This window comes from Lontra canadensis, unplaced genomic scaffold, assembly GCF_010015895.1.
Source record: "Lontra canadensis isolate GAN:19392208 unplaced genomic scaffold, GSC_riverotter_1.0 scaffold166, whole genome shotgun sequence".
NCBI lineage: Eukaryota > Metazoa > Chordata > Mammalia > Carnivora > Mustelidae > Lontra > Lontra canadensis.
The window spans coordinates 1,389,644-1,413,527 of NW_022631160.1; the positions used below are offsets into that span (position 1 = coordinate 1,389,644).

At 37.5% G+C, this 23,884-nt stretch overlaps 1 protein-coding gene across 1 annotated transcript; it reads left to right on the forward strand.

The window, feature by feature from the left end:
• The first annotated feature begins 13,019 nt into the window (after positions 1-13,019).
• Positions 13,020-14,225, forward strand: LOC116859880 (prothymosin alpha-like). Its single transcript, XM_032845587.1, has one exon. The coding sequence runs from the start codon at positions 13,192-13,194 to the stop codon at positions 13,483-13,485; it is 294 nt and encodes a 97-aa protein (XP_032701478.1). The 5' UTR covers positions 13,020-13,191; the 3' UTR covers positions 13,486-14,225.
• Positions 14,226-23,884: the final 9,659 nt, after the last annotated feature.

Genomic DNA, 23,884 nt, shown 5'->3' on the forward strand with positions numbered 1-23,884 from the left:
ATATTGAATTGCTTTGTACCCTCCTCAAAAATCAGTTGGACATATTTGTGTGGGTCTATTTCTGGTTTCTCTATTTCTTTTTCTATTGAAATATATGTCTATCCCTTAATACCACAGTCTTGATTACTGCAGCTATATATGAACAGTTTATATCTGTTACTCCTCCCACTTTATACCTCTTTTTCAAGACTGTTGTAGGTTCTCTAGTTCATTTGCCTTTTCATCCACATTTTAGAATTATCTATTCTGTATATACAAAAAAAAAATTTGCTGAGATATTTACAGGAATTATGTTAAGCTTATGTAAATTTGGGGGAGAATTGACGTTTTTACTATGCTGGTTCTTTGAACCCATGACCATTGTATTTCTTTCCATTTATGATATGTCTTCTTTGATTTCTTGTATCAGCATTTTCAGCATACAGATTCTATAGCCAGGGAAAAGAGAAATAGCTTATATGTTCAATCACAAGGAATTGTTTAAATAAATATGAAACATCTTTATAATGAGATACCTTATAGCTGGTTAAATGACAACATAGAAATATAGTTATTGAAATAGATCTCCACTGTTAAATATCAATACCATTTACCTTTTTTGTTCTCCAGATTTCTGGCAAATGGAAAGCACACAGAAGATAACTACTCAAATGGGAAACAACCACTAATTGTATTCACTTGGACAAGAGAGTTTTATCCCCAGTGTAGAGCTATAGTTTAGAGAAGGTAGTGGAGATTTGAGGCTGAACTGCTATATTTTATACACTGTTGAATTTGCAAAACTGGTCTGGGTACATTTACCTAACAAGTTCTATAGATGAAGATTAGAATATGCCATATACATCAATTTCAGACAGAAGAAAGAGAGTTGGGAGGATAACTAAAAGGCAAGTTTGGGTTTCCTACCTAGTGTCCTTACCTTATAGTGTCCAGAATGTGGAGGGAGGCATAAGCATTGCAAATGAAAGGAAAGAAGGATGTTACTTTTTAACTATCGTAACCTTGCCCTCGATATATATGTCCATTCCAAATTTTTCCAAATTAATAACTACTCTAAGAGCTTGGGAGAATGGCAGGGTAGGAGGACACTGAGTTCACCTCATTCCATGGTTACAACTAGATATCATCTACATTCAAGTCAATAAACAAGAGAGTGATCTGAAGACTGAAAGAACAAACACCACAACTAAATATAGGGAAGTACCTGCATCTGAAAGATTAGGAAGGTCAGAAAGCCTGAGGGAGGCTGCCTTCAGGAGGGAGGAAGCTGTAAACATGGAGAGGACAAAGAAATTGACCTTTTCACTAGGGAGTTCACAGGGGGGAGATTAATCCCCATAATATATCCCCATAATGTATCTCTTTACAAACCAGAGAGACTGAATTCCATGAGTATGTATAACCAGTGATACTTGGAGCCTGGAACTTTAAAAGTCAGTTAACTTAGCGCTGGGTGAGCAGGGATGGTGACTGATAGCTGTGTTGCTGCCCTTAGACAGCTGCCTGTGTGGAGAGACAACATTAAACTGGCAGTTTACACAATGCACAGAGCAAACGGGAGACAAATCTGTTCATATTGATTTTGGAGCATGTTGGGGGACATCTCTGAAAATGAAGGAGCTGGCAGGTTCCACATTCCTCCCCCACCTTCCAGCAAAAATACAGAGTAATCTGCATGAGGTTGTATTGCACAGACACTTGCTACTTAACTTGCTAGCAGTGCATCACAGTCACGAGTTCTGTGAAATGGCCCATTCCAAGATGGCTAGCCTCAGGCCTGGCACATTCTGGTAAAGACCAATGTGCATCTTGCCCAGCCACCATGTCCACCTGCACTCTCCAGTCAGCATCCTACAGTGGGCCATACTGAACCCAGGCATATATGCTGTGCTAAGCCTCATGTCCCTGGCACATAGCCGCCAGTCACTATAGCACCTCAAGCGTTCTGGCATAGGACTGTTGGCCTGGTAAAATTTTTGCTAATACCTCTGCCCTGCTCCCAAGTTCCCCAGCAGGCATTCACCACCAGAGCTGCCTTGCCTGAGTCCCACTAACACAACAGAGAGCAAGCACAGCCCCTAAAAGGCAGAGAGTCAGTGCAGATGACTACACTGAAAGGGAAAGTGACTCAGACAAAAGAGCAGGGCATAAGAAACACACATAGGACACTCTCCTGAAGTGCTAGGCTCTGGTGAACAGAGAACACCTCCCTGCAGGGCCCTCCAGGACCTCCTCTTCATAAAGGCACTACATTCAAGAGCAGAAGACACAGCTGACTTTCTTAACGCAGTGAGGCAAACAAAATGAGAAAGAGGATTTTATCTCAAATGAAAGAACAGGACAAGGCCATGGCCAGAGATCTAAGTGAAACAGATATAAGTAACATAACATAATAGAGGATTAAAAGCAATGATCATAAGGATACTTACATGATTTGAGGAAACAGTGGAAGACATGGGTCTCCTTTACACAGAGATAAGGAATAACATAACAGGGGTAATGTGTTCAATAAACTCAATAAGAAACATGCATGATGGAATGAACAGCAGGATGGAAGAAACAGAGGAACAGATTAGTCACCTAGGTGACAGAGTAATGGAAAGTAATTAAGCTAAATAAAAGAGAGAAAAAAGAATTATGTAAAATGAGAATAGACTTAGGGAATTCAGTGACTCCATCAAATATATCATTCATATTATAGGAGTACCAAAAGAAGAGAGAGAAAAGGGGACAAAAAATTTATTTGAAGAAATAATAGCTGAAAACTTCCCTAATCTGGTGAAGGAAACAGATATCCAGATTCAGGATGCACAAAGAACAGACACTTTTCTAATGAAGACATATAAATGGCTATCAGAACTCAACAAAATGAACAAAAGTTGACCCACACCAAGACATATTGTAATTAAATTGGCAAAATATAGTGACAAAGGAAAAAAAATGTAAAAGCAGCAAGGCAAAAGAAGTCAATAACTTACAGAAACCCCATAGGCTAGAAGGATATTTTTCACCAGAAACTCTGCAAACCAGAAAGAAGGGGCATGATATATTCAATATGCTGAATGTGAGGGTCACCTGTATGGTTCAGTCAGTTAGGAGGCTGCCTTTGGCTCAGGTCATGATCCCAGGGTCCTGGGATCAGGCCCTGGGTTGGTCTTCCTGCTCAATGGGGAGCCTGCTTCTCCCTCTCCCTCTGCCTGCTCCTCCCCCAATTTGTGCTCTCTCTATCAAATAAATGAATAAAATCTTTTTAAAAATAGTGCTGAATGTAAAAAATCTGCAGCCAGGAATATTCTATCCAACAAGGCTATCATTCAGAACAAAAAGGAAGATAAAGAATTTCCCAAACAAAAACTAAAGGAGTTCATGAACACTGAGAAAGCCTTGCAAGAAATATTAAAGGGGACTCTGTGAGAACGGGAGACCAAAAGTGACTGTGTGAAGGTTAAAAAACAGAAAATCAGTAAGAATGAATATCTCTGTAAAAAATAAACCAGGGGAAAAAATGTTATAAAACATAATAATGTATACATGAAATTTAGGGAGGAGAGGAAAAATAATAGATTCAAACTTAAACAACCATCAACTTAATACTGACTGTTGTATGCAGAAGAGGTTATATACAAATCTAATGGTAACCATCTATGAATAACCACTAATAAATATGCAAAGGATAAAGAGAAAGAAATCCAAATATATCACTAAAGAAACTCAGGAAAACATGAAATAATGGAAGATAAGGAAGTATCAGAGAAAATCTTCAGAAACAACCACAAAACACATAATAAAATGGTAATACATAAATATTTATTAATAATTACTTTGAATGTAAATGAACTAAATGCTCCAAATAAAAGATATAGGGTGAAAGAATGAAGAAAAAATCAAGACCCATCTATAGCCTGCCTGCAAGAGACTCATTATAAACCTAAAGACACTTGTAGATTGATAGTGAGGAGATGAAGAAACTTCTATCATGGAAATAGATGTCAAAAGAAAGCTGGAATAGCAATACTTATATCGAACAAAATTGACTTCGAAACAACTGTAATAGGAGACAACAAAGGACACTATATTATATATATATATATATATATATATATATATATATATATATATAGGAGACACTTTATACATAAAGGGGACACTATATAAAGGGGACAATCCAACAATAAGCTATAAGAATTGTAAATATTTATGCACCTACCATAGGAGCAAACAAATACATAAAAACATTTAATAGCAAACATTAAAAAAACTAATTAGTAATAATATAATAATAGTAAGGGACTTTCACACCCCACTTACATAAAAGCAAAATCATCTGAGCAGAATATCAACAAGGAAACAAGAGCTTTGAATGACACACTGGACCAAATGTACTAAGCTTATGTATTGAGAGGATTACAACCTAAAACAGTAGAATACACATTCTTTCCAAGTGCACATGGAACATTCTCCAGAATGGATCACATATTAGACCACAAAACAAGCTTCAACAAATTCAAGAAGTTTGAAAGTATATCATGTATCTTTTCTGACAACAATGTTATGAAACTGAAAGTCAAACACAAGAAAAAAAAAAAAACAAATGGAAAGACCCCAAAGACCTGGTGGTTAAATAACATACTACTGAACAACGAATGGGTCAATTGAGAAATGAAAGAAAAATAAAAGTATATGGAAACAATAACAGTCCAAACCTTTGAGATGTAGCAGAAGCTGTTCTAAGAAAGAAGTTTATAACTAAATAGCCTACCTCAAGAAGCAAGGAAAATCTCAAATAAATAACCTAAACTTGCACCTAAAGGAGCTAAAAAGAAAACAACAAATAAAGCCTAAAACAAGGAGAAGGAAGAAAATAATAAATATTAGAGCAGATATAAATTATATAGGAACAAAAAAAACACAAAACAATAGAACAGATCAATGAAACCAAGAGTTCATTCTTAGAAAAATTAATTAAATTTATAAACCTCTTTTCAGATTTATCAACAAAAAAGAGAAAGGACTCAAATAAATTCACAAATCAGAAAGGAGAAATAACAACAAACACCACAGAAATACAAACAATTAAAAGAGAATATGGTGAAAAATTGTATGGTAACAAATTGGACAACCTAGAAACTACCAAACTGAAACAGCAAGAAATAGTAAAATTGAAAAGACTGATAAGCAGCAAATAAATTGAATGAGTGATTAAAAACTCCCAACAGGGATGCCTGGGTGATTCAGTGAGTTAAGTGTCTGCCTTTGGCTCAGGTCATGATCCCAGAGTCCTGGGATTGAATGGGATTGAATGGATAAAGAAAAGTTGAGATGTATGTATGTGTGTATGTGTACACATGCACACACTTATATACACACACATAATGGACTAAAATGAAAAAAATGGAATCTTGCCATTTACAATGATGTGGATGGAACTAGAGGGTATTATGCTAAGTGAAATAAGTCAGTCAGAGAGATAATGATATGATCTCACTCATATTCAAATTTTAAGAAACAAGGCAGAGGAATGTATGGGAAGAGAGGAAAAATGAAAAAAGACAAAACCAGAGAGGGAGACAAACTGTAAGAGACTCTTAATCTTAGGAAACAAACTGAGGGTTGCTTTTGGCAAAGGAGTGGTGGAATGGATTGGCTGGGTGATGCACACTGGGGAGGGTACGTGTTGTGGTGAGCACTGGGTGTTGTGTAAGACTGATGAGTTACAGACCTGTACCCCTGAAACAAGTAATACATTATATGTTAATCAAAAAATAAAATAAAGGAAAAACTCACAAACATTTGGAGGAAAGTAAACAATTAATTAATTAATTAATTTTTTCTACAAAAAAAGAAAGAAAGAAACAAGGATGTTCGCAAGGAATGTGGAGAAAAGGAACCCTCTTGCACTGTTGTTGGGAATGTAAACTGGTGCAGCCACTGTGGGAAACAGTATGGAGGTGCTTCAAAATTTAAAAATAGAACTTTTCTATCATTCAGCAATTGCACTTCTGGGTATTTACTCGAAGAATACAAAAATATGAATTCAAAGGGATACATGCACCCCTATGTTTATAGCAACATTATTTACAATAGCCAAGCAATGGAAATAGTCCATGTGTACATGGATTGATGAATGGATAAAAAAAGGCATATGGCCAAATAGTATTCCATGGTGGGTGTGTGTGTATGTGTGTGTGTTGTGTATGTATGTATGTGTATACATATACACACACATATATATAGTACTTTATGGAATATATGTTCCATGGAATACTATTTGGCCATAAAAATGATGAAATCTTGCCATTTACAACAACATGGATGGAGCTAGAGAGTATTATGCTAAGTGAAATAAGTCAGCCAGAGAAAGACAAATACCATATAACTTCATTCATATGTGGAATTTAACAAAACAAAGAAGCATAGGGTAAAAAGAAAAAGAGAATGAGGCAAACCAAGAAACAGACTCTTAACAATAGAGAACAAACTGCTGGTTACCAGAAAGCAGGTTGTTGAGGTAATGGGTCAAAGAGGTGATGAGGATTAAGGAGTGTCCTTATGAAAAGCAGTGGGTGTTGTATGGAATTGTTGAATCACTATGTTATACACATGAAACTGGTATAACACTGTATGTTAATTAATGGAATTAAAATAAAAACTTAAAGAGTTAACTACTGTGAAGGAGCAAATAAGAAATTAGTGAGATTGTGACAAAAAGCGTAAAAAAAATCTCTCTCTACCGTACACCTGTATAAGGAGAGAGAATGGAGATCTTCTATGTTTCAAATCCATAACATGAAGAGAGTGGCATAAATTTTCCATCTCTGCACAATATTCATTATTCATTGTAAATTGAAAAGAGCAGATTACAAAATAGTAGTCTATATGGTATGAATCTATTTTTTAAAAAAGTCCAAATGCTATATATAAGCATAGATAAAGGTGCATAGAAAATGTTCAGAAGGGTAGATATCTCTCAATTTTAACAGCAGTTATCTCTAAGAAATGAAATTCTGATTTTTCTTTTTCTTTTGTTGTTTATATTTTCTTAATATTACGCAGTGACCTTGTAATACTTGTGTAATATTTTTAAATTATTTACTTGACAGAAAGAGACACAGCAAGAGAAGGAATATAAGCAGGGATAGTGGGAGAGGGAGAAGCAGACTCCCCACTGAGCAGGGAGGCCGATGCGGGACTTGATCCCAGGACCCTGGTATCATGACCTGAGCCAAAGGTATATGCTTAATGACTGAGCCATCCAGGAGTCCCCAAAAGTCTTAAGTCTGTATGAGAGTATGAAGAGGCCCAAAGGAGACTGTCAGAAATAGAAAGGCCCCTAGATACTAGTTAATTTATCTCTCTGTGCTCTAATGTGGAAACCAATGCCCAAAAAAGAACACACGCTGCTAAGATTAGAATTTGGATGTCCTGACATCTAGCACACTAATCTCTCTTACTACCTCATGTAATTAAACATCTGAATATAAACCTAGTCAGGAATAGACAACAACCATCTGGAATGTCTATACTCACCAATTCTAAGAAGCAGAGTAAAGATATATGTTATATTGCAAAATCACATGTGAGCTAATCCTGATCCTTCAGAGCCCTGCACTGAAAGAATAGAGAGCAACTTTTCCCCACTGAGGTAACAGAAACTTCAATGACTACTCAGAATTCAAAAAGCAAGTGGAAGGCCCTTTCAGGGTCTGAACCCAGCTAGAACACCATCTTCCAGATATGCTAAAGCTGCAAGCAGTCTCATGGCTCTCTAGCTTAGGCCTCAGGTAATAAATTTGCCAAGACTAGGTTGTTCCTACTTCACTTACAAAATGAAGTTATTGGAAATCTCTCCCTATTGCATCCCTCCCTCTGAGTCAGGCACATTATCAGTCACTCCTAATGAATTTTTAAATGCTTTAAAAGCAATAAAAAGAAATGTCAGTCTGAAAGCCAACAGGAACTGCATCGCTTTTGAACATGTTAGAAATAGGAGCCCTTTAGAATAATTTGATACCATTTATTGAGTCGTGACTATACATCAGGCATTGTGCTGAACATATCATAATAGTAGTGTTTATTTAGAACTCACTATAGGGGCACCTGGTATCAAATTATTCTAAAGGGAATGTTCTAAATGTCTCTTTGAGATGATTCTGATCCAGTAATAAACATTGGTTTACCTAAAACCTAATTGGCAATGCCAGCATTCCAACTATGGTTCGTGGAATATGTTTTTACACAGTTGTAGAAAGTTGGAACACTAAAATATGCTAGAGATAAGGGTGCATTTAACACTGCATCTGAGCAGATACATATAAAGCATGAATGCTCTCAAGATTTTAAGTAGCTGCTCTGACATGAGCCAAAAAGTGATATAACTTCAAGATGAAGAAACACCATAAAAATCAATGAACACAGAGCTACAGGCAATGATGGTCCTTCTTGGTTAAGAAATGCTAGGAAACAGCAGTGTTGGGCCGACCAGCTGGGCTGGCTGCCAGGAGAGGAATTATGAAAGAGCATTGTGAAGATAGATTCATGTTGACTAAGAGTTATTTTGGTCCTGTAAAAATGAACTGCTTCCTATATATTGTGTTGAACAGAGTAGCACTGAGTTCTTGGATATCTTTTTTCTCACTGATTTATAGATTAGCATATAGTAGATACTTAATAAATGATAGCTGAATAAAAAAAAAAGAAAGAGGAGCCCTCCTCTTTTGTCATCATACATGCAAGATAAGCCAGAGTCATTTTTCCATTGCTCCCTACTTCTTCCTCATCAAGTTTCTCTTGTGGATTTGAAAGTTGAGCACCCTAAACCTTGACTCAAGGGGAGGAAGGAAGTGAACCAGAATAATAAACTTCTCCTTGAGGGCACCTAGCATGACAGTGTGATACAGTGGAGAGATTATCAGGTCTGAGAACACACAGACTGAGTTAAAATCCCACCACCATCAAGAATTTATACTAGAATCTCTACTGGGTCCTTTCATCTTTCTGAGACTCAGTGTTATCTCATCTGGAAAATGCTATAAAGTGGGTTTCCATGAAGTGCTTTCCCACTTGCTTCTATCTCTTTCATTTCTGTTTTAAATACATATTCCCTGTCTTCTTTCAGGAATCTGGCACTGAAAATGTTGCCCTTTCTTCAAGTGTGGGCATACTCAAACATTCTCATGCTTTTAAGCCCCATGCCAATGTTCTGGGGTTTGCAGTCTGCAAATTCAAACCAGATTTTGACTACACACTCACATACCACAGATCTTTGCGTGTCTCCAGCAGTTCAGACAGAACATTCCCTAATGGAGTGGACTGGAGGGTGTGGCTTGTCACCAATCACTAAAAGCTTCATCCACTGGAGACCAGATGGGTTTAAAGGCTGCCAGCTCCTTGGCCGTGGTAAAAGGGGCTTGTTAAAAGAAGGCTGATCCCACTGTGGGTGTAAACTCCCCTGATTCAGAGGCCCATGGTAGAGCAGAAAGAAAATTAGAGAGGGAATTATGTAGTCATACAATGCGTCCTTGCACAAATCAAAACCCCTCTCAGGAACACAGTTTTTTTCTTTTGAAAATGGGGATAATAACCTCTGATCTACTTATTTCACAGGGAAGGATTACAATAAATCATGAGCATGCATGCTTTAAAAGCTTTACTGCTCTATTTACACATGTGTTATTATTATTTAATAGGGCTTAATCTGCATAACCACCCTTGGAATTTTGAGCTAGTAGAGCCTCAGACCAGGAGAATTGGTTAAACTAGGCAGGGCCTAGGCCCTCCCAATAAACACAGTGAGACAACTTTGTAACAATATAAACATGAGAATCTGGAACAAAAGAGAGGACAAAAAGAGAGCCAATTTAGCTAAGGGGGCAACCATTGCTCCAGGAGGGGTATAATGATCGCCCTGAGAAAATAGGAAAAAAAAAACAAACATGTACCCAATCTTAGAATTACTTATTTATTTTGTGAAATGTGTTTGGGCCATAACAAAAAATGGTGGTCTGTTCCTAAGGAGTTTCTTCTAACAAGTTTCTGAAAAAAATCCGATGCCTTTTGGAGACCTCCAAATAACTGGTCTTAAAAAGAGGGACTTTCCAAAAGCTAGTGTTGAGGATTGAAGTCCCTTCAAGAAGGGTTGAACAATTGAGGAGCAGTTGAACAGATTCTGTTTTCCAGAATCAGCCTCAGAGGTTGAAAACAATTAGAAACCAAGATCAATAGACCTCAAAGAAGTTGAAGGAAACAAACATATAAAACAGCCTTTTAGCAAGGGCCAAATAGTGCAGCACCCAATTCAGGGATGTTGAGGAAAATTTTAAAATAGTTAAGTCACAGGTCATAGTCCAGTGAAGGAAGGCTAAGAGGTAGGGATGGATTGTTTAAACTCCTAGACACTAGGACTAGATTAAATATATACTAGAAACCTGTAGTCTTCTCTTGCTTTCCTCTCTGTAACCTCTCTGATTTGACTTTCACCTCTGCCTGCATTCCCCAGAGGCCTGTGTCCACAAGATTCCTGTGAAAGAGCACTGTTGAAGTACTCCTATGTAGGCTGAGCAGGCAATCCTAACAATTTTGTCCTTGACTCCATCTCAGCCTTGTTATCCTCCACAAAGCTTCTGTATCCACCCTCTCTTGTATCAGCTGATTTCTGAAAGCCACAATTCTGCACTCCATTTTTAATCTTTTTGCTGTTGTCTTGATCCTCATTTACCACATCACTGCCTTTCTTTAAAAATTTTATTGTGTTATGTTAGTCACCATAAAATACATCATTAATTTTTGATTCAGTGTTCCAAGATTCATTGTTTATGTACAACACCCAGTGCTCTGTGCCCTCCTTAATACCCACCACAAGGATCATCCCACTGTCTACCCCCCCAAAACCCTCAGTTTGTTTCTCAGAGTCCACAGTCTCTCATGGTTCATGTCCCCTCTCTCCCTCTAATTTCCCCTCCTTCACTTTTCCTTTCATTCTCCTAATGTCCTCCGTGTTATTTCTTATGCTTCACAGGTGAAACCATATGATAATTGACTTTCTCTGCTTAACTTATTTCACTCAGCATAATCTCCTCCAGTCCCATCCATGTTGATGCAAAAGTAGGGTATTCATCCTGATTTTACACCCACATTCTCCCTTTCTCCCTAGTCCTAGAATGAAACATGAATAACATTGCAAGTACTAACTAACTAATTGTGACTGTGTTATATACTGTTTTGGAAAGGATTGTGTGGCTCTGTCTGGGCTTGGTGAGGGAGAGTACCATGATTGTATATACCATGAAAGTGTAGGTTAATGAGGGATTGTGAGTGGCAGTATGCAGTCTGTATATTTGTTGACAGAGATGAGCCCCTTTGGACAAATGGTTTCAAAGCGTACTCAGTTTTAATTTTGGTTTATTTAAAATACTGACTTTTGGATCAAGCCCAGTCATCACCATCACTCTTACTTGTCCCATTCACGGGACAGCCTGTATTCTTGAGTACTGAATAATTTCCGAGGACTTCATGATACAGTCAGTACTAGGACTTCGGGCTTCTGACTAGGAGGCATATGTTGGGGGAACAGAGAGTAAGGACAGAGTGCAGAGGGTAGGAAAGCTACAACTATTATGCATTTAATGGTGTGTGCATGCGTGTGTGTGTGTGTGTGTGTGTGTATGTCTAGTCCAGTGCCAGACCTGATAGGATAAAGGGAACACAAACTCACTGCTTTATGCAAATTCATCTTACATGCCCAGACTCAAATACTCTTGGACCATGATCAGAACTCCTAATTCCACAGTACTCTTTTCCTTGCTAGGCATTTTAGAGGAAAGTAAACTCATAGGAATTAAATTATTTTTTTTTCACAACTAGACCTGGTAACTCCTCCCTCTAATTTTTAAATAGGGATTTCACATTCTTCAGGAAAATCTATTTTTACCAAATGCCCAAAAAAAGAAATGAATTCATTGCCCTGGCTATGATGGTCCCCCACCCCCCAAAAGGCCTGACCATAGTTTCATAAATTAAGCATTGTCTTCACCTGTGAATAACAGAAAACTCCACAGAGTTGTTTTTATTAGGGATTTCACTTTTCTCACATGAGAATTCCAGAGGTAGGTGGCTTTATGATGCCCTGAGATATCTAACCCTTTTCTGGTCTTCTATTTAGTCTGGACTGCAACATGTGGTTCTAACAATTTTCACTGTCCAGTGGTGCTCAATAAGAGGGTAAGAGAAAGACAAAATTGGCCCTGTGTTTAGAGGTAACACATTCTCTTTCTCATGACAAAGTTATACAGTTTGGCTATGGTTAACCATGTCTCCTCAAGACAAAAAGATAGCTACTTTACATCCTGTATCACATACATGTACTAGATAAGAAGAAAGGAAAGGGCAGAGAACAAAAGAAATACACAAGATGAGTCATCCTGACCTTAAGAGCTTTTCTAGAAGCTTAACCTGGAGATTTCTATTACATTTCAATGACTGAACTCTGTCACATGCTCACTTCTAATTACATTGAAGACTGGGAAATGTATATCTTCTTTAAAGATGAGAAAATTTTTACACACAGAACATCACAATTCTCTTACTATGAAAGAAAAATAGACTAATACATAGATGGAATACATTTTCCCAACAGTTGTAAGATTCAGTCATTCAAAAATATTTTGGGGGAACTACTACATGACAGGTACTTTTCTAGACAATGGGGACACAACAGTGAATAGGATAGACATGTTCTTTACATTAGGGCAAACTAAACTCCTAAACTCTATGGACCTAATTTTTCAAACCTAACAGTGTTGATAATGCCTGCTTTGCATGATTGTTGTAAAAGAGATATAGGTTTTCCATATGTATGTATGTGTATACACATACACACACACACAAATACATATATATATACAAATAGTGATAATACAAATATAAATAATGATAAATTATAGTTATACAATCTGTAAGTAACCTATACTTTTCCTATTGATTTGAAAAGCTGCCTTAGCCCCACTGGCTGCTCTGAAAAGCCATCTTTGCATTGTTCCTGTGTCCAGCTCTTCTTTCACCACAACCACCTCCCCCGCGCGCCTCCTCCGCCACTGCGGACTCCGGTAGCTTTCTCGCCAGAGTCCTCGAACTCTTGCTTTCTTTTTAATCTGCTGCATCGGATCACCGGCGTGCCCCATCTTGTCAGACGCAGCCATGGACACCAGCTCCGAGATCACCACCAAGGACTTAAAGGAGAAGAAGGAAGTTGTGGAGGAGGCAGAGAATGGAAGAGACGCACCTGCTAATGGGAACGCTAATGAGGAAAATGGGGAGCAGGAGGCCGACAATGAGGTAGATGAAGAAAAGGAAGAAGGTGGGGAGGAGGAGGAGGAAGAAGAGGAAGGTGATGGTGAAGAAGAGGATGGAGATGAAGATGAGGAGGCTGAGGCAGCTACGGGCAAACAGGCAGCTGAAGATGATGAGGATGATGATGTCAACACTAAGTAGCAGAAGACTGACGAGGATGACTAGACAGCAAAAAAGGAAAACTTAAACTTAACAACAACAGCAAAAGGCCACCGTGACCTATTCACCCTCCACTTCCCGTCTCAGAATCTAAACGTGGTCACCTTCGAGTAGAGAGTCCCGCCCGCCTGCCCAACGCGGGCAGTGCCACCCGCAGATGACACATGCTCTCTGCTACCCAACCAAAACCACAACGTGAATTTGCAACAGGGGAGGAAAAAAGAACCAAAACTTCCAAGGCCCTGCTTTTTGTCTTAAAAGTACTTTAAAAAGGAAAATTTGTTTGTATTTTTTATTTACATTTTATATTTTTGTACATATTGTTAGGGGTCAGCCATTTTTAATGATCTCGGATGACCAAATCAGCCTTCGGAGCGTTCTCTGTCCTACTTCTGACTTTACTTGTGGTGTGACCATGTTCATTATAATCTCAAAGGAGAAAAAAAAAAACCTTGTAAAAAAAGCAAAAACAACAACAAAAAAACAATCTTATTCCGAGCATTCAAGTAACTTTTTTGTGTATGTACTTAGCTGTACTATAAGTAGTTAGTTTGTATGAGATGGTTAAAAAGGCCAAAGATAAAAGGTTTCTTTTTTTTCCTTTTTTGTCTATGAAGTTGCTGTTTATTTTTTTTGGCCTGTTTGATGTATGTGTGAAACAATGTTGTCCAACAATAAACTGGAATTTTATTTTGCTGAGTTGTTCTAACAAAAAAAAAAAAGCTGCCTTAATTCTGTACTGAATTCTAAATATCCTTTTTTCTTTTTTCCAGTTTTATTAAAATATAATTGACCTATAGCATCATGTAAGCTTAAGGAATACACCACAGTAATTTAATATATGAATATATTGCAAAATGATTACCATGATAACTTTGGTTAATATCACCTCACATAGTTACATTTTTTTCTAGTGATAAGAACTTTTAGGGCTACTCTCTTAGAAACTTTCAAATATACAATACTGTATTGTTGGCTATAGTCATCATGTTGTACAATACACCCTGATAACTTCTTACAACTGGATGTTCATACATTTTCACCATCTCCACCCATTTCTCTCACCCCATCCATCCATGCTGGCAACTACCAATCTGTTCTCTGTTTCTCTAAGTTCGGTATTTCTGGTTCTGCTTATAAATGAGATCATGCAGAATTTGTCTTTCTCTGACATTTTGCTTAGCATCACACCCTCAATATTCATTCCTGTCATCATAAATGGCAGGTTCTTCTCTTCTGGCTGAATAATATTCCATATCTATCTATCTATCTATCATCTATCTATTTATCTAGCATCTATCATTTATCATCATCTATCTATCATCTATCTATCTCCCACGTTATCCATACATCTGCTGATGAACACTTAGGTTTTCATGACTGAGATATTGTAAATAATGCTGCAGTGAGAATAGGGATGCAGAGATCACTTTGAGATATTGGTTTAATTTTCTTTGTATATACACCCAGAAGTAGAATGGCTGGATCATATGATAAGTTGATTTTTAATTTTTCAAAGCCCTCTATACTGTTTTCATGGTGCCTACACAAATTTACATGCCTAGTATGAGTGTGCAAGGGTACCCTCTTTCTCATTTCCTTGATGGTGTTATCTTTTGTCTTTTTCATAAGCTATTCTAGTAAGTGTGAAGTGATATCTCATTATGATTTTCATTTGCATTTCCCTCATGATTAGTGATAGCGCATTTTCATGTCTGATGGTCATTTGAATACTTTATTTGGAAAAATGACTACTTAGGACCTACGTCTATTTCTAAATCAGTTAATCTCAGATTTTGTTTATTATTTGTTTTTCCTGTTGAATTGCATGAATATCTTATGTATTGTGGAAATAACCCCTTATCAGATATGTGGTTTGTAAATATTTTCTCCCATTTCATAGGTTCCCTTTTTAATTCCACTGATTTTTTTTCCTCTTTTTTTTTGGGGGGGGTCACCTTTTTATCTTTATCTTTAAAAACTTTTTTTAAAAAAATTCAATTTAGTTAAATATAGTGTATTATTAGTTTTAGGGGTAGAATTTAATGATACATCATAACACCAGTGCCCATTACATCAAGTGCCCTCCTTAATGCCCATCACCCAATTACCCAATTCCCCCAACCTACTTCCCCTCCAGCCGCCTTCAGTTTCTGTCCTATAGTTAAGAGTCTCATGGCTTGCTTTCTTCTCTGTTGTTACCTTATTTTATTTTTCCATCCCTTCCCTTATGTTCATCTGTTTTGTTTCTTTTTTTTAATATTTTATTTATTTATTTGACACAGAGAGAGAGATCACAAGTAGGCAGAGAGGCAGGCAGAGGGGGAGGGGGAAGCAGGATCCCCGCAGAGCAGAGAGCCCAATTTGGGGCTCGATCCTAGGACCCTGAGATCATGACTTGAGCTGAAGGCAGAGGCTTTAACCCACTGAGACACCCAGGCACCCTTGTTTCTTCTTCTTCTTTTTTTAAATATTTATTTATTTAACAGAAAGAGGGAGAAAGGGAGAGAGTACAAACACTGGGAGCAGCAGGCAGAGAGAGAGGGAAAAACAGACTCCCCACTGAACAGGGAGCCTGATGTGGGACTCAATCCCAGGACCCTGGGATCATGACCTGAGCTGAAAGTAACCACTTAACTAACTGAGCAACCCAGGTACCTTATCTATTTTATTTCTTAAATTCCACATATGAGTGAAGTCATATGGTATTTGTTTTTCTCTGATTGACTTATTTTACTTAGCATAATATTCTATAGTTCCAACCACATCATTGTATTGCATTGCAAATAGCAAGATTTCACTCTTTTTTTAATGGTTGAATAGTATTCCACTATATATTATCCATTCATCTATCAATGGACATCTGGGCTCTTTCCATAGTTTGTCTATTATGGACGTTGGTGTTATAAGCATCGGGAAGCATGTGCTCCTCTGAATCACTATTTTTTTATCCTTTGGATAAATATGCAGTAATGCAATTACTGGGTCATAAGGTAGCTCAATTTTTAACTTTTTGAGGAACTTCCATATTGTTTTCCAGAGTGCCTGCGCCAATTTCCTTTTCCAGCAACAGTGTAAGAGGGTTCCCCTTTCTCTGCATCCTTGCCAACATCTGTTGTTTCCTGAGTTGTTAGTTTTAGTCATTCTGACTGATATGAGGTGGTATCCCATTGTAGTTTTGATTTGTATTTCCTTGATGCCAAGTGATGTTGAGCATTTTTTCATGTGTCTTTTGGACATTTGTATGTCTTCTTTGGAGAAATATCTGTTCATGGCTTCTGCCCATTTCTTGACTGGATTTTTTTGGGGGGAGGAGCTGAATTTGATAAGTTCTTTATAGATTTTGGATGCTAGCCTTTTATCTGATAAAATATTTGCAAATATCTTCTCCCATTCTGTAGATTGCCTTTTAGTTTTGCTGATTGTTTCCTTTGTTGTGCAGAAGCTTTTGTTTAGATGAAGTCCCAATAGTTCATTTTTGCCTTTAGAGACATGTCTAGCAAGAAGTTTTTGCTGCCAAGGTCAAGGAGGTTACTGCCTGTGTTCTCCTCTAGGATTTTGATGGATTCCTGTTTCACATTTAGGTCTTTTATCCGTTTTGAATTTATTTTTGTGTATGGTGTAATAAAATGATCCAGATTCATTCTTCTGCATATTGTTGTTTACCTTTCCCAACACCAATTGTTGAAGAGACTGCCTTTTTCCTATTGGATATTCTTTCCTGCTTTGTTTAATATTAACTGGCCATATGATTCTGTATTCATTTCTTGGTTTTCTGTTCTATTCTATCAATCTATGTGTCTATTTTTGTGCCAGTATCACACTGTTCTGATTGCTATAGCTTTGTCAAATAACTTGAAGTCAGGAATTGTGATGCCTCCTTCTGCTTTTCTTTTTTAAAGTAAGGTTGCTTTGGTTATTTGGGGACTTTTGGCGTTTCATACAAATTCCATTATTTTTCTAGTTCTGTGAAAAATGCTGTTAGTATTTTGATAGGGATTGCATAAAATATGTAGATTGCTTTGGGTAGAATAGACATTTTAAAAATAATTGTCTTTGTAATCCATGAGCATTGAAAGTTTCCACTTCTTTGTGTCCTCTTCAATTTCTCTCATCAGTCTTCTAAAGCTTTCAGAATACAAGTCTTTTACCTCTTTGGTAAGGTTTATTCCTAGCTATGATATTTTTTTTAGTGCAATTGTAAATGGGATTGATTCCTTAATTTCTCTTTCCATTGCTTCACTACTAGTATACAGAAATGCAACAGATTTCTGTGTGCTAATTTTCTTTTCTTCAACTTTACTGAATCACTGCATCAGTTCTAGCAATTTTTTGTGGAGTCTTTTGGGTTTTCTATATAGAATATCATGTTAAGGGCACCTGGGTGGCTCAGTGGTTTAAGCCTCTGCCTTCAGCTCAGGTGGTGGTCTCAGGGTCCTGGGATTGAGTCCCACATCGGGCTCTCTGCTTGGCAGGGAGCCTGCTTCCTCCTCTCTCTCTGCCTGCCTCTCTGCCTACTTGTGATCTCTCTGTCAAATAAATAAATAAAATCTTAAAAAAAAAGAAATCATGTCAAAGTATTACTTCTTCTTTGCTGATTTGGGTATCTTCTATTTCTTTTTGTTGTCTATTTGCTAAGTCTAGGACTTCCAGTACTGTTAAATAACTGTGGTGAGAGTGACATGCCTGTCTTGTTCACGACTAAAGAAGAAATGCTCTTAATTTTTCCCCATTTAGGATGATATTAGCTGTGAGTTTTTCATATATGGCCTTTATTACGTTGAAGTACATTCCTTGTAAACCTACTTTGTTGAGGGTTTTTATTATGAATTGTTGCACTTTGTCAAATACTTTTTCTGCATCTACTAAAACGTCATATGGTTCTTATCCTTAATTGTATTAACCTGGTGTATCATGTTGATTGATTTGCGAATATTGAACCAAACTTGCAACCCAGGAATAAATCCCACTTTGTTGTGGTGAATGATTTTTTTAAATATATTTTGGATTCTGTTTGCAAGTATTTACTGAGAAAGTTTGCATCCATACTCATCAGGGATACTGGCTTATAGTTCTCTGTTTTAGTGGAGTCTTTATATGGTTTTGATATCAGGGTAATGCTGGCCTCATGGAATGAGTTTGGAAGCTTTCCTTCCTTTTCTATTTTTGGAACAGTTTGAGAAAAATTAGTATTATCTCTTCTTTAAATATTTGTTAAAATTCATGTGTGAAGCATTCTGGCCCTGGACTTTTGTTTTTTTAAGTTTTTTGATTAACGGTTCAATTTCTTTGTTGGTTTTCAGCCCATTCAAGTTTTCTATTTCTTTCTGTTTCAATTTTGCTAGTTTACATGTTTCTAGGATTTTATCCAATTTCTAGGAATATATCCATTTTTTACAGGTTTTCCTATTCATTGGCATACAGTTTTTCATAATATTGTTTAATAATTCTTTTTTTTCTGTGGCTTTGTTATTTTCCCTTTCTCATTTGTGATTTTATTTATTTGGGTCCTTTCTCTTGTCTTTTGAATGAGCCTGGCAAAAGGTTTATCTATTTTCTTAAAATTTTCAAAGAACCAGCTCCTGGTTTCATTGATCATTTCTATTGTTTTTTTGTTTGTTTGTTTTTATTTTGTTTTTTTGTTTTGTTTTGTTTTGTTTTTATTTTAGTTTCCTTTTTTTAATATTTAATTATTTGAGAGGGAGAATGTGTGCACACATGCTGGAGGAGGGCAGAGGGAAAGGGAGAGAGATAATCCTCAAACAGACTCCCCACTGAGGGCTGATTTCCCTTGTGGAGCTCAATACCAGGACCCTGAGATCATGACTTGAGTTGAAATCAAGAGTCAGACTCTTAAACAACTGAGCCACCCATGTTCCTCTATTTTTTTTTTTTTTACTTATAGAACTAAAAATCATTTATTTCTGCTCTAATCTTTATTTTCACTTCTTTTCTGTTTTGGCTTCAGGCTTCATTTATTTTTTTTTTTCTAGCTCCTTTAGGTGTAAGGTTAGGTTTTTCATTTGTGATTTTTCTTGCATCTTGATGCAGGCCATTATTGCTCTGTCCTTCCCTCCTAGGATGGCTTTTGTTGAATTCCAAAAGTTTTGGTTTTATTTTCATTTTTTCCAAGTATTTCTTATTATTTGATTTCCTGGGGTTGACCCATTCAGTGTTTGTTAGCATTTTGTTTAACTTCCATGTACTTGTGGTCTTTCCAGATTTTTTCTAATGGTTGATTTTAAGTTTCATAGCATTATTGTCAGAAAAGACGCATAGTGTGATTTCAATCTTTTTGTATTTGTTGAGGCCTGATTTGCAACCTAGTATGTCATCTAGTCTGGAGAAGGTTCCTTGTGCACTTGAAAACTATATGTATTCTGCTGCTTTAGGATGGAATGTTTTGAATATATGTATTAAGTCCTTCTGGTCCAGGGTGTCATTTAAAGCCATTGTTTCCTTGTTGATTTTCTCCTTAGATAATCTGTCCATTGAAGTAAGTGGGGTGTTCAAGTCCCCTACTATTATTGTATTATTATCAGTGAGTTCCTTTTTTTATTTGTTATTAATTGTTTTATATATTTGGGTGCTCCCATGTTGGGGGTATAAATATTTACATTTATTAGATATTCTTGTTACATTGGCTCCTTTATTCTGATAAAGTGTCCTGCTTTGTCTCTTGTTACAATGTTTGTTTTAAAGTCCAGTTTGTCTGAGATAAGTATCACTGCTCTGGCTTTCTTTTGATATCCTTTTTCATGATAAATATTTCTCCATCATCTCACTTTCAATCTGCCATGTCTTTAGGTCTAAAGTGACTCTCTTGTAGGCATCATATAGATGAGTTTTGTTTTTTGTTGTTGTTGTTTTGTTTTGTTTTGTTTTAATCCATTCAGACAACCTATGTCTTTTGATTTGAGCATTTCATCCATTTGTATTCAGAGTAATGATTGACAGATATACATTTAGTGCCATTTTATTACTTGTTTTGTTGTTGATTCTGGAGATTTGCTCTGGTCTTTTCTTGTCTTTATCACTTTTGATCTTCCTTTCCTCTCAGAGTTCCTTTTAATATTTCTTGCAGGGATGATTTAGTGCTCAACAACACTTTTAGTTTTTGTTTGTTTGGGAAACTCTTTATCTCTCCTTCTATTCTGAATGGTAGCCTTGCCAGATAGAGCATTGTAGGCTGTAGATGTTTTCTATTCAGCACTCTCTTCTGGCTTGCAAATTTTCTATTGTGAAATCTGCAGCTAGTCTTATGGGTCTTCCTTGTAAGTGAGTGAGTTTGTCTTGCTGCTTTTAAGATTTTTTCTTTATCACTATATTTTGCAAATTTAATTATAATATTTCTCATTTTTGGTCTGCTTTTGTTGATTTTGATGGAATTTCTCTGTGTTTCTTAGATCTGGATGTCTGTTTCCTGCCTCAGATTAGGGAACATTTCAGTTATCATTTCCTCAAATAAATTTTCTGCACCATTTTCTTTTCTTCTCCTGGGACTCCTATAATAATGATTGTTATTATGTTTGATGGAGTCACTGAGCTCCTTAAGTGTATTCTTGTTCCATAATTCTTTTTCTCTTTTGTTCAGCTTCATTATTTTCCACTATTTTGTGTTCTATATCACTAATTCATTCCTCTGCTTCTTCCAGCCTGCTGGTCATTGCATCAAACTTGTTTGCAATCTCATTTGTTGTTTTCTTCACTTCCGATTGATTTTTTTTAACTTTTTTTTAAAATCTCTGTGGTAAGGGTCTTTCTGATATCTTCTATTCTCTTCTCAAGCCCAGTGAATATCCTTATGACTGTTCCTTTAAATTCTCCATCAGGTGTGTTACTTATATCTGTTTCACTTAGATCTCTGGCCATAGTCTTAACTTATTCTTTCATCTGGGATAAATTTCTTTTCTTCACATTTTGTCAAAGGCTCTGCCTTCCTCTACCATGTATTAGAAAAAACAGTTATGCTTTCTGCTTCTGAAGGGCAGAAAGAAGAGGCCATGTAGTGTCCCGGACCTGGTGCTTCATAGAGTCTCTGGTGTGTGCTGCATGTGCTCTGCTATTGTGTTTTGGCTGCTCTACCCTTCAGGCAACTCATTCACAGAGGCTCTCCTTGCCTGTTGAGGGCAGTGTTTGTTCCTTGGTCAGAATGTGATGAGTTTTTGTTTGTTTGTTTGTTTGTTTTTGTTTTTTTTAACATATAATGTATTATTTGTTTCAGGGGTACAAGTCTGTGACTCATCAGTCTTACACAATTCACAACATTCAGCATAGCATAATCCCTCCCCCAAGTTCATCACTCAGCCACCCCATCCCTCCCCTCCCCCCAGTTTTAACTAGCTGTACTCTGGTTTGCTTGTGAAATGAGACCTGATACTAGTTCCACTAGAACTGAGGCATTGCAGATCTGTTTGGGAGATGTGGTGTGGGTTGGATTGTGTGCTAGTTCTAGGGGAAGGGCCTGCCATTTGGGACTGAAGCAAGCTTGACTGAGAAGGACAGCTCCTTCAGAGAGCAGGGTGTGTGGCTTGGTGTAAGCAAGTTAAGCAGCCAGTGTGTGCTCTGTGCTGCTATCAGCAAGTGGCTCTGGGTCTATGCTGAGGAGTGGGGAGTGGAAGAGAATGGTACTGACCAGGTCCATTCTCCCTGGAGAGGCATGTCCTGGAATGCTGCCACTCAGGGAAGAACACCCAGAAGAGCGAATAGTACTCCTACCTCTAACCCCCATGAAATCCAGGCATTATTCAGATCGCTGTTGCCATGCTCTTTGTCTCTAGGCTTTTGCCTGCCTTCTCTCCAGGAGCAGCCCAGTGCCTTCCTGATTTTATTCCAGCCAAGCCTGCTGACCTTGAAAACTCCAGGGTTTAGGGAAGTGGTTTGGCCAGGGGTCTGTGCAGGTCTTCTGGAGGAGTGGCCCGCAGCACTGGAACTGACGTGAGCTTGAAAGAGAAGGACAGTCACACCAGAGCACATGTGTGTGGGACTTGATGTTACCAAGTTAGGCAGCCTGTGTCAGCCCTGATCTGCTTCCCACAGGTGGCTACGTGTTTATGCTGAAGGGTGGGGGAGGGAAATGGTGCCAGCCATCTCCTTTGTTCTTGGAGAGGAGTTTCCCTGAATGCTGCCTTTCAGGAAAGCACTTTGAGAAGAGTTGAATAATCTCCTCCCACTGTGCCCCAGGCATTCTTCAGATCACTGTTTCCACTCTGTCTCCCCCCCAGGTTGTTTGCCTGCCTTCTCTCCAGGAGCAGCACAGTGCCCTCCAGGCTAATACCAGCAAAGCCCACTCTCATTTAAAACTCTAGGCCTTAAGCCCTGCTGGTTGTAAGGACTCAGAGAATTCAGCTCCTTTCACTTTTCAAGCCAACTGCTTTGGGAGAAATGCTCTCCAGGTGCATTCCCCAGTATGATCCTCTATCTCTTGCCCTTTTTCTTCCCAACTGCTCCCTCCCCTCTGCATAACCAGCAGTCCCTGTATGTCCTACATTCTATGTGGCCTCTTTTTTCCCTTAAGTTGTGGAGTTTGTTCTGCCAGTGTTCAGATTGAGTTTGGGGGGTATTCAGGATGAGTTTAGAGTTATTTAGTGGTGTTCATGTTAGAGATGGGCCTGTGGACCTCCTACTTCACTACCATCTTCTTGAATCTGATTATTTGCTTTCACTAAATAACTTTCTCATTTAGACATAGTCCCACTTAATTGTTTGTGCTTTTATTGTTTGTCCTTTAGGTGTCATATCCAAAAATAATTTCTAAAACCAATGTCAAAGATGTGTTCTCTTATGGTTTTGTTTTTGTTGTTGTTATTGTTGTTGTTGTTGTTAGAAATTTTATGATCTCATGTCATACCTATAGTCTTTAACATATTTCAAGTTAATTTTTGTGAGCATAAATAGTGGTCCAGTTTCATGCTTTTGCATGTAAACATACAATTTTCCCAGTACCATTTATAGAAGAAATGATCTTTGGAGTGCCTGGGTGGCTCAGTGGGTTAAAACCTCTGCCTTCAGCTCAGATCATGATCTCAGGGTCCTGAGATCAAGTCCCACACTGGGCTCTCTGTTCAGCAGGGACCCTGCCCCCTCCCCCCGCCAACCTGTTTGCCTACTTGTGATCTCTCTCTGTCAAATAAATAAATAAAATCTTTAAAAAAAAAGAAAAAATGATCTTTTCACCATTAAATGTTCTTGAACCCTTTGTCAAATATTAGTTGAACAGATGTGGATGAGTTTATTTGTGGACTCTTGATTCTCTTCCATGTATCTATTTTATGCAAATAGTATACTGTTTTGATTACTATAGATTTATAGTATAGTTTAAAATCAGGAAGCATAATGCCTCCTGCTTTGTTCTTCTTTCTCAATATTCTGTTCACAATCT

Excerpts from the sequence above, each read along its gene's own strand:
- LOC116859880 (XM_032845587.1), top strand. The coding sequence starts at position 13,192 with ATGGACACCAGCTCCGAGATCACCACCAAGGACTTAAAGGAGAAGAAG.